This window comes from Triturus cristatus, chromosome 6 (assembly GCF_964204655.1).
Source record: "Triturus cristatus chromosome 6, aTriCri1.1, whole genome shotgun sequence".
In the NCBI taxonomy this organism is placed as follows: Eukaryota; Metazoa; Chordata; class Amphibia; order Caudata; family Salamandridae; genus Triturus; species Triturus cristatus.
This window is the reverse complement of record NC_140589.1, coordinates 377,812,916-377,828,761: the sequence shown is the minus strand read 5'-3', so window position 1 is coordinate 377,828,761 and position 15,846 is coordinate 377,812,916. Positions and strand designations below refer to the sequence as shown.

The 15,846-nt window shown below is 45.4% G+C and overlaps 1 protein-coding gene across 4 annotated transcripts in view; it reads right to left on the bottom strand.

The window, feature by feature from the left end:
- The window catches only part of LOC146817191 (ribonuclease H1-like), a 511,274-nt gene that overhangs the window by 199,858 nt on the left and 295,570 nt on the right, over nucleotides 1–15,846 (bottom strand). For all 4 annotated transcript variants that reach the window (XM_085610765.1, XM_085610769.1, XM_085610767.1 and 1 more), the window contains one exon: nucleotides 6,457–6,541. In XM_085610765.1, the coding sequence (XP_085466891.1) occupies nucleotides 6,457–6,541 (85 nt within the window). The remainder of the gene's footprint in view (nucleotides 1–6,456; nucleotides 6,542–15,846) is intronic.

The window sequence follows — 15,846 nt, the reverse complement described above, 5'->3', positions numbered from 1 at the left end:
GCAGAGCTGCTTTAGATCCAGAGAACCAGGTCAGCAGAGCCACTGTAGAGCCAGAGAACCAGGTAAGCAGAGCTGCTGTAGAGCCAGAGAACCAGGTCAGCAGAGCCGCTGTACAGCCAGAGAACCAGGTCAGCAGAGCTGCTGTAGAGCCAGAGAACCAGGTCAGCAGAGTCGGTCTAGAGCTACAGAACCAGGTCAGCAGAGCTGCTGTAGAGCCTGAGAACCAGGTCAGCAGAGCTGCTGTAGAGCCAGAGAACCAGGTCAGCAGAGTCGCTGTAGAACCAGAGAACCAGGTCAGCAGAGATGCTGTACAGCCAGAGAACCAGGTCAGCAGAGCTGCTGTACAGCCAGAGAACAAGGTCAGCAGAGCCGTTGTACAGCCAGATAACCATGTCAACAGAGCTGCTTTAGAGCCAGAAAAGCAGGTCGGCAGAGCTACTGTAGAGCCATAGAACCAGGTCAGCAGAGCTGCTTTAGATCCAGAGAACCAGGTCAGCAGAGCCACTGTAGAGCCAGAGAACCAGGTAAGCAGATCTGCTGTAGAGCCAGCGAACCAGGTCAGCAGAGCTGCTGTAGAGCCAGAGAACCAGGTCAGCAGAGTCGGTCTAGAGCTACAGAACCAGGTCAGCAGAGCTGCTGTAGAGCCTGAGAACCAGGTCAGCAGAGCTGCTGTAGAGCCAGGGAACCAGGTCAGCAGAGTCGGTCTAGAGCTACAGAACCAGGTCAGCAGAGCTGCTGTAGAGCCAGAGAACCAGGTCAGCAGAGTCGGTCTAGAGTTACAGAACCAGGTCAGCAGAGCTGCTTTGGAGCCAGAGAACCAGGTCAGCAGAGCCGCTGTACAGCCAGAGAACCAGGTCAGCAGAGCTGCACTAGAGCCTGAGAACCAGATCAGCAGAGCTGCTGTACAGCCAGAGAACAAGGTCAGCAGCGCTGCTCTACAGCCAAAGAACCAGGTCAGCAGCACCGTTGCAGAGCCAGAGAACCAGGTCAGCAGAGCTGCTCTAGAGCCAGAGAACCAGGTCAGCAGAGCTGCTTTAGAGGGAGAGAACCAGGTCAGCAGAGCTGCTTTAGAGCCAGAGAACCAGGTCAGCAGAGCTGCTGTCGAGCCAGAGAACCAGGTCAGCAGAGCTGCTGTCGAGCCAGAGAACCAGGTCAGCAGAGCTGCTGTCGAGCCAGAGAACCGGGTCAGCAGAGCTGCTGTCGAGCCAGAGAACCAGGTCAGCAGAGCTGCTGTCGAGCCAGAGAACCAGGTCAGCAGAGCTGCTGTCGAGCCAGAGAACCAGGTCAGCAGAGCTGCTGTCGAGCCAGAGAACCAGGTCAGCAGAGCTGCTGTCGAGCCAGCCAGAGAACCCTGGTTGTAATTAAGTACTAGATGCCGTATATACATTCACACTAAGATGTTTTTCTTTTCTTTACTTCTCTCTGTTTTTCTTCTTTTTTCTCAACCTTTCATAAACTTAGATGCCGTATCACTGGCAGTTATACTGTTTGCCAAGAACGTATGTGCCCTGACTGAGGGATTTCCACTGCCACAGGACATTAAGGCCCAGGGGAATTTTTTTAATGATGTATTAAATTTCTTGCAAATACCAGATGTTTCTGGCTGTAGGTCCAGGTGTCTCGTGGATTCCGCTGCTCCTGGTCTCACAACCGTTTTTCAGTTGGATGTAATCAAGCTTTACTGGACACCAAAAGGTGGCAACACAGCATAAAACCTGGATTTTCTCTGGGATATATGTGTGCGCATAGAGTGAGCGGCAATCGACTGGCATCTTTAAAGCATTCTGCCAACGACATTGGGGCTTAGTTACAAGCCCCTTGCGCCGCCGCTGCTTCACTTTTCCCCACACAAAAAGTGAAGCACCGGCAGTGCAAGGGACTTGCAAATAAGCCCCATTGTGTCCATTAGAACGCAATAAAACAGTTACGTAACCTCCACACCACGGAAAAGGTGAAATAAAGCATCAGTTTCTAAAGTTATTGCTCTTTCCACAGTTACTGGTAACTCAAGTCTCCTGCCTGAGGTCTACTGCATTTATTGTAATATAAAACTTCAGGTATCAAAATGCAAAGTTGTGTGAGCTATGAGCCTTACACTGGCTGAACTGCCTCCTACCATAGGACACGAGTGTCTACAAATCTAAGATTGTATTTTGGGAAGTAGATGATGCAACTCATGCCTGCAACATAAAACAAGCATTTGCAATGCAATAGGGCTGGCATTACTAAAAGTTTGAGCTATTGGCATTGCAAATGATAATGTTTGTTAGTTTTTGTTAAAAAATATTCCAGCAGTAGCATAAGTAATTAAATAAAATCCACGTAGACCACCAGTACCACCACCACTACCTTTTAGCGAGCATTGCATGCATTCGGTATGATCTTGCTATGCCATGATGCAAAATAGCAAACCAACATCACTGCCACTAGGTTTACATGTCTATGGACCATGAAGAAATGTGCAGTGCCGATGTATCAGACTAGGAGGGACTAGTATATTATACCTTAGAATTCTACAAATCTGGAGGAAAAAAGGTTGCGCACATCAAAAACCGAAATTACAAAAGATGAAGAGATTTAGAATTTCAAAGTTGTCTGTATTCTACTCTATATTTCCATCTACAACTGTCTCCTAAGAAAGCACTTCATTCTCAGCCCCATCGCTATTAAATCAACGCAAGGTTTTTTTTAAGCCTGGGTGGAGTTCGCGAAGTTCCGCTAGGCAAAACTCCACGAAGTGCAAAAAAAACCTTCACTGCGAAGCTCCGCGAGCAGCGGAGTGTGTTAGATAAATGTCATTTGCGGTGATTTTCAGTGCCAGGTGCTTGTCCGCACTGTGTAATCATTGCGAACGGCAACATGAACAGCGCAAGTGGGCGCTGCTTCCTTTCTGCCGCTCAAGTAGATTTTTACTCGAGCTGCAGCTTTCTCAATGCGAAAGGACGGTTTCTCAACGTGAATGGTCGCAAGCATATGCGACCACTCGCAATGAGAATGAGAAATCTGACCGCCCGCGTTGAGAAATCTCGCCGGGAGGTTTATTTTCCACACTCGCACTCGCCAACTTTGTTGACGATGGCAAACGAGGAAAAATTTCGCCAGTATGTGGATTTTCCTCGCTCGCCAACTAGTCATTGACGAGGAAAAAAACTCTGCTCCATGAAGCAGAGTTTTTCGGAACTCTGCGAGCTCCACGTAACGCGGAGTGCAGAATACTCCCCAAACTCCACGAGCGGAGTTCACTGCCCAGACTTACTTTTTTTTTTTAGACTTACAGGGAAGTCGCCTACAAACACATTGAGGTAATCAGATTTCAACAAAGTTAACAGCTGATATTCAAAACTAAGCCTTATCCCAGTGCTATTCCCGTAGGCAGAAAACCTATCTGGTATGAAAGAACTTCCAAAATGGATCAAAAGTGAAGTTCAAATCTGAGCAGGACTGTGAATGTATGTTTGAAGCTCCCGGAGACCCCTGAACAAGCCAGGCAGATTTCTAGTCTGCCCTATATAAGTATAGCAACAAGCAGTGGCAAAGGGATTAGGTATGGCATTGGCTGCCAGTCAGTTTGGTTTGTAAATGCTGGTTTTGTTATGGCTGTTGCAAAAAAAAAAAAACTATATTGTTTAAGATGTTTCCCAGTTTTAGTCAATCACCACCCCCCAAAAAAACTAAAAGCAACATTTTGTGGGGCTCAAAAATATCACATGGTCATAGTAGTAGTCTCTGGAATGTAACAAATGGAGAAAAACGTTATGAAAGGGCAGAATACAGTAACTCACAGTGGAGTTTGCCAGTGACTGAATAGGTTCCTCTATATCGCATGCTGCATGTTGTAGTGGGAGGAAGAACAAGCATTGACAAAGCCAATAGGTCTAGGCTTGCCTATGTGAATTTCTGTTAGCTAAGGATTTTTGACTGGCTCCTGATTTTAAAATGTGTTTTACAAACATGGTATGAAAAATCCACAGGGTGGTATTTATCACACGCAACTATTTCTGACTCAGTGGAGTTGTATACCACATGTAATGAGGGTGTGAGTTATCTAACAAAGACCATGTGATGTCCATTCCTGTGCTCACTTGGTTGAAGGCTATGTGAGGTCACGGACTCAAAGACCATGTAATGGTCACTTCCTGTGAGGTTGCTGTGCTCAAAGATCTGCTGTTGTGGCTTTCATTCTCCAAGCTGCTCTGAAATGTTGATATTCATGAATACAATGTTCTGTATGAGGTATATTGACCCTCAATAGTTAATTTATGATGGTTGGTAGAAAGTTAGAAATAGGATTCCTGGTTGGAACACTGTGGCGGTATGCACCCAGGCAAGGCAGGAACCACCACTCTAGTCAGGGTTAGCTAGATACGCACTAAAAGACAACCTGTGCTCACCCTCTGGTAGCTTGGCGTAGAGCAGTCAGGCTTGTCTAAAGATTTGTTCACAATTGTCCTCACTGGGAACCAAACACCCCATTGTAGCACTTGACTCACACAGGGTAGCTAAGCGGAGCAGTCAAAGGCCTACTCGAGGGAGGTGGTGTGGGCTAGTAATCACCAAACTCTGGCACGCAATAATAACACCCAATAACCGATTGTTCAGTCAGTACTTTTTCTTTAGAAAATGAGAAGTACAATTATTACACACACACTACTTAATACTATAAAATAATGTACAAATATGTAGAATGGCAGATGAATCATACCATAGATAAAATTGGGTAGATGAAACATACCATGGATGACATTGGGTAATCACTGGTGACCCCCCAAATATTCCAAGTGAGTTCAATCATTTATTTTGTACTAAACTCATTACATTTGCAGAAATCATTGTCACTATTGTGATACTCAATTAAACATTTACAATCATTACTGTTACCCCATAAAGCATGCATCAGGAATAAACCTTGTGTTTGTGTATTCTTTCATGGGTTTGATATCAAAGCTGCAATGCTAAAAGCAGCCCTAGATGGCATCACATTGAAAAAGCATTGCATTGCAACCATATAGTCAGCCCCAGGAGAGCATAAGAACATTAACACTACATTTGTGCATTTTCATGCCTTACAGGACTAATTAAATGTTACAATACACATGGCCTCTAAAGGGCTACACACTCCCGGCTTTAGAGCAAAAGCTCCAGCCATGGGAAAGATTGAAAATAAATTGAAATCCAAGGGAGTCCCCCCAAACTTAGGGTGAGAACTCCGAAAGGAAAGGCTGTGTTGTGCTGACTTGGTATGTGGTGGTCCCGTCATCCTGGGACCACCACAAGCAGAGCTATGGGCCAAAACTGTTCAAACAGCAAGGCTCTGCAAGGCATTATGGGGCGATTTCCAGAGAAAGCAGTAAATATGGTAGGGGGCTCACTCTCCCGCTGCAATGGGTAGAGCCGCATGAGTTTTGTTCCTTTGTTTTCTGATTTTTTTAGCGGCCTCGTGCTGCGCTTTGTTTAGTGTCAGGGTATATGAGAGAAGTTAGCAGATGAGATAGCATCTGACATTTGATCTCAGTCTTCAGTTGTCATGCGCATTGTGAGGAGCACACGCACGGGGGGGCTCAGCTAACGGTGAAAGAGCCAGGAGCGGAACACAGGAAGTAGCAATTGTATATGAGAGCAGTCAGCTGATGAAACAGCGTTTTACATTTTATCTCGGTGTTTGAATGCACAGGAAATGTGACAAGATAACAAGATTTACAGCCCTGTTTACAACGGAGCCAGGCAAACTACAAATGCTCCTCTCAAATGCTCCAAAATAAGGAAAAAAGTTGTTTCAATAACAGATGCTAAAATGGCAGCTAAGGATGGATAGTAGTAATAGGTGCATGCTCTCGGGGAGGGCTAACACAGGAAGAGGCATGATGCATGCATGCAATGGATAAATGGGAATCAAGAATATCAGAGCGACAATGGAGCCAATAAGTAGGAAGCCAATGGGCGGACTGAAACCCACAAAGTAGACGCAACATGTCTCTTCGAGATAGCGCAAGTGCTGACTAGCAGAGACCTGAAGATGTGAATGACACAACAGATCAATGGACTAATAGGTCTGGCCAAAACACCTACAAGAAAGCATAATATACATGTGGTTTTAATAACAGTCTTAGCTAGTATCAGACCTAAAAAGCTGTTCCAGTTCCTCCAGGGGCAGGAGAGGCTGCAGCTTTAGGCTATAGCACACAGATCATACAAAATCGACTTAGCAAATAAACACCCAAAGCGGAGTATTGAATGATGGAATTATGATTATCATTCACAAAACGTCTCATCAGTGAAAATAAAACAACTTTACGCACAAATATGAATTACAAGCTAGAGTTATGGATTTTTCATGCTTAAATGTTTACCCACATGAACTGCCAGTCATTACCATTCCTTACAGTACATGAAATGTACAATATTTTGAGTTAATACATTTCATAAACGGCATCAGAAAGATTTTATAAATGAACTCACCATTAATGGTGAATTTACTATCCGTGTACAGGACAAGTTTGCTGATGTTTTGGTTCTTTGCCTGTTCTATTGCTCTGCAAGCAGCCTATAAAGAATAAACAATGGAAAGCAGTCAGACAAGTTACATCAATTCTGGGTGAGGTGCCTTTTATTCATTATAAAAAAATAAAGTGCTATACACAAAGTAACAACACAAAATGAGAAACTGGTTACACAACAAATGAACTGACATGGTCAAAGTAAGTATGCTGATGCAAAATAACAAGCAACTTACTTTCAGTAATGATATTTCTGGTGGATACCATATCTAGCTGTGGATTCCTTGCCTTGTAAATAATCTTCAGGCGCCAGATCGTACCAGAAACTTTCAGAGCCGTTCTCCCGCATGCCATTCGTCAAATTGTGTGGCTCTGCACTGATATTGTTCCACTTCGGAAGTCACAAGAGGAGCGGCCTATAAGCTTCCTCCATGTGCACTGACATCCGTTGCTTTCTAGGCTGCCAGAGCCCTGAGGCGCAGAGCCCATCAGCAAATTGGTATGGCCGTTGTGCAGATCTCTAGATTGGGACCTTTTTAGGCGTTAAAGTAAACAAGGAGAGGAGAGCGTGTCAGTGAGGAATCTGCGGTTAGAGAATCAACCAGAAAGTTTGTTACAGAAGGTAAGTAACTTCTTCTCTTGATGGATACTTTTAACCACAGATTCCCCATCTTGTGAGCAGATATCAAAGCAGTACCGCCCAAAGTCCTGCATGAGCCATCTGGCATGCAACACTATCAGTGTGTAGGAAGCCAGGAATCCCAGCAGATTCAGTGACATCCACACAGAGATCCAGTAGACAGGCTGAAACATCCAAATAATAGCCCAATTTTCCTGCACTCTCCGTTTGAGGGGAAAGGCAGGAAACCATACCAGAATGGCTCAGATGAAAGACTTGAAGGAAAAGTAGCATCTGCAAATTCAGGTCTGACTTCACCTTATTATAGTGAACCCTTAACAATGTTAGAAGGTTAGCCATCATCTGGAGGTTGTGCACAACATTCTGGGGCTAGCCAGACTACAACAGCCAGTCATCAAGGTAGGGAAAGACCGGTACCCTCAACCACAGTAGATGTGGTGCGGCCATCGCCATCACTTCAGTGAAAACCCAAAGGGTAATGGTGATGGCAAAGGGGAGCACAGCATACTGAAAATGATCCTGACTCACTGTGAATTGCAGTTAGAAGGTATGCGCATGAAGGATTTGTGATCCACTAAGCATCAGCGGCTGAGCTCTTCCGCCCTGGCATCTAAAGATCCAGCCAGGTGGTTCACCACCAGAAAACATCCCTGGTGGTCCAGCTGCTTCCAGAAGCATAATAACTCCTGACACAGGACCCAAGGCCCCATCCTCCCTGTTGAAGTACCACATGGGGGTGGTGGTGTCCGTGAGCACCTGAACCAGCCTACCTTTGATAGAGGGCAGAAAGGTCTTCAACACCCTGCGAATTGCCCTCAACTCCCAACAACCTGATTTGGAATCGGCCCTCAGTCGGAGACCAGAGACATCTGATCTCCACCAGTCCCGAATGGCCTCCGCAACCCAAAAGTCATGCATCAATCTGCAATGCCAAATCTGGATGGTGTAGGGAGAACTGTATGCCATCAGGGGTGTGGAATTTAATAAAATATCTACCTGTCCATGGGGCAGGTTGCTTCATAAATCTACTTCTCTTGTAACAGAAACCACTTGTCCCTTCAGTGCCACGTAGTGTGGAGACAAATTATGTCAGAAATCTCATAATTTAAGAGCTCTGATATAGCCTCTCTGTTTATGCCAGGGCTCATACCATAGTAGTATTTGAATATTTGCAGTCCCCTTATTTTGTCACGTTTCTGCAGATCTACATACTGGGGCTGAAGGTAGTGGTAAGCAATAGTTCCAGGGTTAGAATGCCCTTTTGAGTGTGCATACCTACTAACTTGCATGTTTTAGTGGTTTTCAACAACTCTTCTCTAATCTTTTCCTATACTGAGAAACGTTGGAAATTTACTCCTGACAATGGCAGATGTAAACCTTCTTCCAGAGTTGGGGAAAAAAATAGGTTGGAGGGAAAGTGAACTTGCAAACATTCAGATTTTCGCATGAGCAAATCTACACACGCGCATTTGCTCATGCTTAAATACAGGTAAGAAATATTTTCTAGTTTCTTTTCCTACTTCTGTAAATTCTTGGGAATTCACGAAAGCCGTAAAGCTGCACTTACTGCAAGGACATTTACCATGGGTGCACTTTTGAGACTTTCCTTAATAATTGGGCCACTAATTTGGTGTGGCGTTGACCATGACCTTTTTCGGTTATTAGAATTCTGTCTCTCTCTCTCTCTCTGTATCGGCTGGTTTCACTGAGTAACAGCATTCTGCGCTTTCACAAGCCGCATATCACCACACAAAGTAGTTTTGTTCAGTGCCAGTAACTACTGTGGCAGTGTGTGCTTTTTGAGAACAAAAGCAATTTTTACTTTTGCCAATGTATGTTATAATGGTGAGGGCCCAGCAGCTCCCACACCAATAGGGTTTTACAAAAACCATGCCAAAACAAGTCACACATTGACAAAACTAAAAAGCTGACCACCAATTTCAGACCTACTGGCTTTGCCAATGCTGGTTTGTTTTTGTTTCCCATAATCTCTTTGGAACTGGTTACAATGGTTTTCCGTTATGAATATTTTTGGGAAATACTAGCACGCATCAACACATGTTACTAAACGATTCTGCAGAGAAATGGTACCTGAAATTTTACAGTAGTTTAGCTAAATGTTTTAGTTCCTGCTGTAATTTTTTTATGAACATTTTATTTTGCAAGCAAAGAATCATCAATCTTGCCTTGAAGCTTCTGCAAATATTTGCATCAAATCAGAGAGCATTCTGGGAGCATTATACATAGCCTCATACTGCCAAACTTTAAAAACGTGTTTACACATTTTTATACTAGAACCACTGTCAGTAGAGCTTACAATATTTACTTAGAGCGCTCACCCTAATAATAAAGGCTTTCAATTAATGAACCATAAATACAAGTTTGAAGAGCATTCACATATGGACACAAATATTCCCTTAACTGTAGACAGTGCCCTTCCCTGATCCATAATGTAGGACTGCATACTGGCAGCCAAAGGGTTTGTGCTTCCGGGGGTTCCGGGGGTTGGGCCTACTTGTCCCAAGGACAAAATACACAAGAAAACTTGTTGCCCTTGACCCCAAACAATATGTCCTCGGCATCGGGCTATAGGAATTCCACATCCCTGTATGCCACTGACCTACTCATGGTCCAAAAGCCATCATTGCAGCTCTTTTGTAGTCTTCTCCGACATCTGAATACAATCCAACAGATCATAGTGCTGTACCCACTGGGATTTAAGATCCCACTGCAGAGCCCGCATGTGACATCTGGTACGTTTGGCAAGAAGGACGCAGGGGGATTAACCATCCAAGCAGACTCACAGTCATCTGCACTGATATCCCGGTCAGCGGCTGACTCATCAGGATCATATTCAGAATGTCCTAGACTCTCTGCCATAGACTGAATAGGTACAATGAACAAGAATACAAGTCAATAGCCAACGTGCACACTATTTAATTGTTCAATCAAATTATAACCAGTTTCGACAAATGTGCTCAAAACGCCAATTCGCCTATCCAATGGCGACGTAGGTAATTTGCCAGTCTATGATGCAATCAGGACAATGCCGTTTGCCGGCGTGAGCACTTAAATCAAGGCTGTCCAATCTGTACTATGGTACATAGTAACCAGTTGTTTATGTCTTCTACATCAAGATTTCTTAGAAGGTTAAGAAAAGCCGTAGTATCTTTGAGGTAAGATTGCTGATTTTGTACAATAGGTTGAAAGAAATGGTCAAGGTATTTACCTATTGGTTCGCTTAGTGATCCACATGCTGACACTATAGGGCGAAAAGGTGGTTTCTCTAAATTTTTATGAATGTTAGGCAGCATGTATAGTTTGGGTCTTCGTGGGTGAGTTATGTATAAGAACTTCTCAGTTTTTTGATTGATCCAGCCCATTTCTACAGCTCGTGTGAGTATCTGGTTCAAGATGTTTTGGTAGCTCTGTGTAGGATCTTGGTCTAATTTCGTATATGTGTCTGCATCCATGATGTGGTTCATAACGTTTTCTTCATAGAAAATCGTGTCAAGTACGACAAGGGCGAACATCGTTTCGTCTTGAACATACACATTATAAGAGTCACGGCATTCTTTATAACCTCTTTTTCCTACTCACGAGGAGATCACCTTGTTTCATTCTCATCCACATTGTTTTAAACCACATAACGTATACTTTTTTCGTTAGACTGGCATTCATGAACTTCGTCATTTATCGCATGTGTTTTTTTGCTTTGCAACCCTAAAAAAAAGCGGTTTGTAAATACCTTGTTTTATGATGATTATGAGGACTCCAGTTTGATTGCCTCTCTTTCTTTCTAGTTATTCTGATTGTCAAAGATTACCCCTGAAGAAGGGTTTGACCCGAAATGCATTGGGTATATCGTTTAATCACAATGGATGGCTTTTCCCAGCTGTTTTGAATATTATCCATTTGGAAAATACTGAACAAAAGTATTGTTCTACAATCAATAAATTGATTGGTTAAAATCGATGTTTCTACGAGTAAGACTTTTTGCAACATTTGAGTTAAAAAGTTACCAATGGCTGATTGGACAGCCTTGATTTAAGTGCTCACGCCGGCAAACGGCATTGTCCTGATTGCATCATAGACTGACAATGAACAAGAATGTCTGCAAAGGAGTCAGGTGTGACTTGGGCACATTGATGGTGAAACCAAAAACTGTTAGGAGGTTCATCATCGCCTGGCGGTGGTTGGCAACTTCCTGGGATGAGGCCGCCTTCAGCAGCAAGTTGTCGAGGTAGGATAACGCCGACGTCTAAAGGTGTGCTGCAACCACAACCATCACTTTTGTGAACACCAAGGGGCTCTAGTGAGGGCAACAGGAAACACTTCAAACTGAAAATGCTCCTGGCCTACTGTGAACTGCAGGTAGCACCTGTGGGTCTGCAGGACAGGGATATGGAAATAAGTGTTCTGCAGGTCCAATGCCACCATTCAGTTTCTGGGGCAGACGGGACCTAGGCTAGCTTGACAATCTTGAATTTGTCATTCCACAGAAAGGCGTTGTGAGAGCAAAAAACTAAATAGGAAGAAAGTCCTCATCCTTCTTTGACATAAGGAAGTGGCGAGAGTAAAACTCAGTTCCAACTTATGAGTCTGGAACCCTCTATATGTCCCATTTGCCCAAAAGGGCATGCAATTCTTGGCGTAAGATGGAAAGATGGTCCTCTATCAGCCGCTGGAGGAAACAGGGGATCCAGACTCTGATAGCTTGACTGCGCTGGCAAGGACACACTCAATGGGTTTTGCAGTTGTAGTTTCTAATGGGGCGGAGAACTGAGCAGCATGCTATCGCTGCTATCCTGGTTTATTTTTTTCAAACCAGATTTTATTGACTACGATTATTTGTATCGCACATCTTACATATTCATTATTGTACATGTAGTACTGCATTTAAGTAAGGTGGTTTGTGTAAAAAATAATAAAAACTATTCCCTTCCCTCTTCCCCCCTTGAGTTGCACTCGCTTATGGAAAATTGTCTAGTCGGGCAGTGTTTGTGTGGCATGGGCCTCTTCATGTCCCCGGTCACTGTGGTTACTCATATAGCAGAGTCAATGTCCTCTGGCAGGCTGTCCTCTATTCTGTCTAGCTTTGTTTCCCCTCTCCTCGGTCAGGTGTTATGGGCTACGATGGTTCTGCTCTCTCCTCCTCATGCCCATTGGCTGCCAGTTCTCCTATTAGTCGTTCCCATGCTCTTGCCCGGTCTATTTTGCCGATGCCCTGTCTAGCTTCTCCAAGCAGTAATCTCCCTTCTGCCTCCGCCCATTTTTCCAGTCCCTTTTTCCATGCTCCTACTCTCAGTCCTCCTGGTGCTTTCCAATTCCTAGTTATCTTCCGTTTAGCCAGGACATAGGCCAGGTCCTGGAATTTCCCTATAATTTTTGTTTTGGCCGTATGCGAGAACCATCCTAGCAAATAGTGTCCTGGCATTTGTGGTATCCCTCTATCAATGATATCTCCTATTATGCGCTGCATCTCCTCCCAGAACGTGCACAGAGTAGGGCAAATCCGAAACATTTGCATATATATGCTTCTTTTTTCCCACTACTCCGAAATATCTTCTAATTCCCATCAGGGTAAGGTATACCCTATGGAAAACTTAATAGTTTATTTGTTTGAACCATGCCTTCCTGGAAACTTTTGGAGTCCTCCCGACTATAATCTCCCAGTCTGCTTCAAGGATCGACCCTGCCGAGAGTGCAACAGCCATCAAATGCTCGGGGTTCTGTAGTGCCCGTACCCCAGTGCTTTCACATTCTCAGTGTGAGAGCTGTGTGTGTTAGGAAGTTACCTCCTGGCAGGTCATATTCTGTCTGGAGCTCTTCGAAGGGGAACAGTTCAGAGTCCCAGTAGAGATCTCCCATTACCCTCATTCCCGCCTCCTCCCCGGCCTCTAGTCCCGCCCAGCGTCCCCCGTGGGAGATGTCGAAGCAGGGTTATGTGTAGATCAGGAGAGTAGGGCACTCTGCTACCAGCCCGTCTCAAATATGATGCCCAGCATCGCATTACCACCTTGATTTCAGTTGTGTCCCTCGCAGAGCTCCCCTGCACCCTCAACAATGTTTTCTCAAGTGTAGGGCGGTCGGCGCAAATGGGTGCTGCACTCTGTCTGAATTCCTACCAGCAGCTAGCCACTGGATCATCCAGTTAAGTTGAGCTGCTATGTAATATGCTTCAAAATCCGGGACTGCAAACCCACCCTCTGTTGTGGCTCGCAGCATCGTGGTCAGCACCACCAGTCTACAGCCCGCTCCCCATATGAAGGATATAATCATCGAATCCAGGTCTCTGAATATCGCTCGGGGAATCCACACCGGGAGCGTTCCGAAGAAGTACAGTAGCCGTAGGAGCGCCACCATCTTCAGTATGGCTACTCGTCCGCGACCGATAATGGTAAGGACTTCCAGAAGTCCACAGAGGATCGAGTAGAGCATATTGTTCTACCCACATTGCCCTCCAAGAGATCAGCGGGACCATGATACACTTTTACCCTTGGGTATGTCAGACAGCTGGGATGCCACTGAAGTCCACCCAGATCGACTGGTGGGGGTCTGTTAGGCGTCACAGGGAACAACTTCGATTTCAGCCTGTTGACCTTAAGGCAGGATAGCCTACCAAATTGTTCCAGCATAGACTGTGCCCCTTCTAGATCCGTTGTTGTATCTCGGACGAACAGCAGTAGGTAGTCTGCATTCAGGGCTTTGTGGCGCGTCTCTCTAATCATTAGACCTCTTTAGTCCTGCCGTTTTCTTGCCCAGCAAGCCAATGGTTCCATAGCAAGGGCAAACAGCAGCGGGGATAGTGGGTGCCTCAGGATCATGCCCCGCTCCACTGCCTGTCTGAGGGAAATAGTCTTCCCCGTACGCACCCTAGTCGTTAGGTTTGTGTAGAGCAGATTTACCCTTGAGAATAAAAACCCTCCTAGGCCCATCGCGGACATTACTTCATAGAGAAGTGCAATTCAAGGCTATTGAAGGCCATCTCAATGTATACAGAGAACATCGCTGCTTCTGGCCTATCGTAGTCCTTTGCACCCATAACAGTTAGGAGTCGCCGTATGTTTATGGCTGTGCCCTGGTATAAATCCGGCCTGATCCGGGTGAACCAATGTCTGAGTGTGTGGTAAAAGTCAAGTTGCCAATATCTTGTAATCCATGTTCAACATGGATAATGGCCTGTAAGCCGTGTGATCATGTGCCGGTTTTCCTGGCTTTAACACCGGGACTATAAGGGCTTCTCTGGTGCTTTCCGGCACAATCCCCGTTTCTCGGGCTACAGCATACAGCAAGACTAATCTGGGGGCTAGTTCCGCCAAGTATGTGGCATAGAATTCCGCCAGCAATCCATCAGTGCCCAACATCTTATTATGTGCCATATGTTTGATGGCTGCCTGCACCCCCTGTAGCGTAACGTCCCACCCTAACTCTTCAGTCTCTTCTGGATCTAGGCACCATAACCTTAGCCCCTCCAAATATTCTCGGGCCGTCATTCTTTCACACTGTGCAGACCTCTTAATTAGCCCAGCATAGTACTTAGCAAAGATATCATTAATCTTCTCATCTGTATATTATCTGGTGCCCTCTTCGTCATCCAATCCACCATTAGGGAACCTTTGGGGTTTGCCAGCCATGCAAAAAGGGCCCCTGATTTGTCCCTCTCTGCATGTGTTTGCTCTAGATAATGTTAATAATCAAAGCACCTGAGCCTCTCTGTCTGTTTCGCTACCTCCTCTTTAGCCTCCTGAAGTGTCTGCTAGAGTTCTTGGTGTTCTGGGCATCTGTTCTCTAACCCTCTGAGAGTCTTATCTGCCTCTTCGACCTCCCAGTGATTATACCCCTGACCCCTGTGGATTCTGCTATACATTGGCCTCACAGTATCACCTTAAATGCGCCCCACTCCGTCTGTGGGGAAGGGGCCATCCCTCCATTATCAGTGAGGTTATTGTGCGATTCTGCCCCTGATACCCTCCCGAAACACCTGATCTTCTAGGACGCCTGGGAGGAGTCTCCAGGTAGGGATCGCGGGTCTAGAGCACGCCCACTTAACACTTAATAGCGGTGGGTTATGGTCAGAAATTGTCTGCGATAAATATTCTGCGGTGGGTACTCGGCTTTGCATGTCTGCAGGGCATAGGAAAGAATTTAATCTCGAGTGGAGCTCATGTACCGCCGAAAAGTACGAAAAATTCCTGTCCCTAGGATGAAGGATTCTCAACAGTCCCCATCAATGTTGCCAGTTGCTGAATGCCTGCGATGCATGCGCTGTCAGGGAATCTCATAGTGGGGGGTGGGACCTGTCTAGATGCACATCTACACTGTTAAAGTCTCCCCCTATTCTGTCCCTGCTATCCTTGTGGAATCTGGGAACCATGACCTCGGCAACCAGAGAGCTGAAGAGCCTGGTGTGCTGGAGAAGGGGTTTGGCATAGATGGACAGGAATCCTCTAACATAACCACGAAGAGTTTGAAATTGCTGGTGGAACCAGAAAGGTCCAAGGAACGTGCCGTGGTCCTACTCTCTTCAAAACACTACAGGGCTGAGTCTGCTTTACCCAAAAAAAGGTACGACGTTTAAGGCGTGTCCATTAAAGATGCCTGGATGCTTAGTAGAAGCCTGTGGACCTCATTGAGGTGTGATGTCGGAGAGCCACTCTGGTGCCCACGGCACATCCTATGCAATCAGTGGTGTCCAGTCATGAACGCACT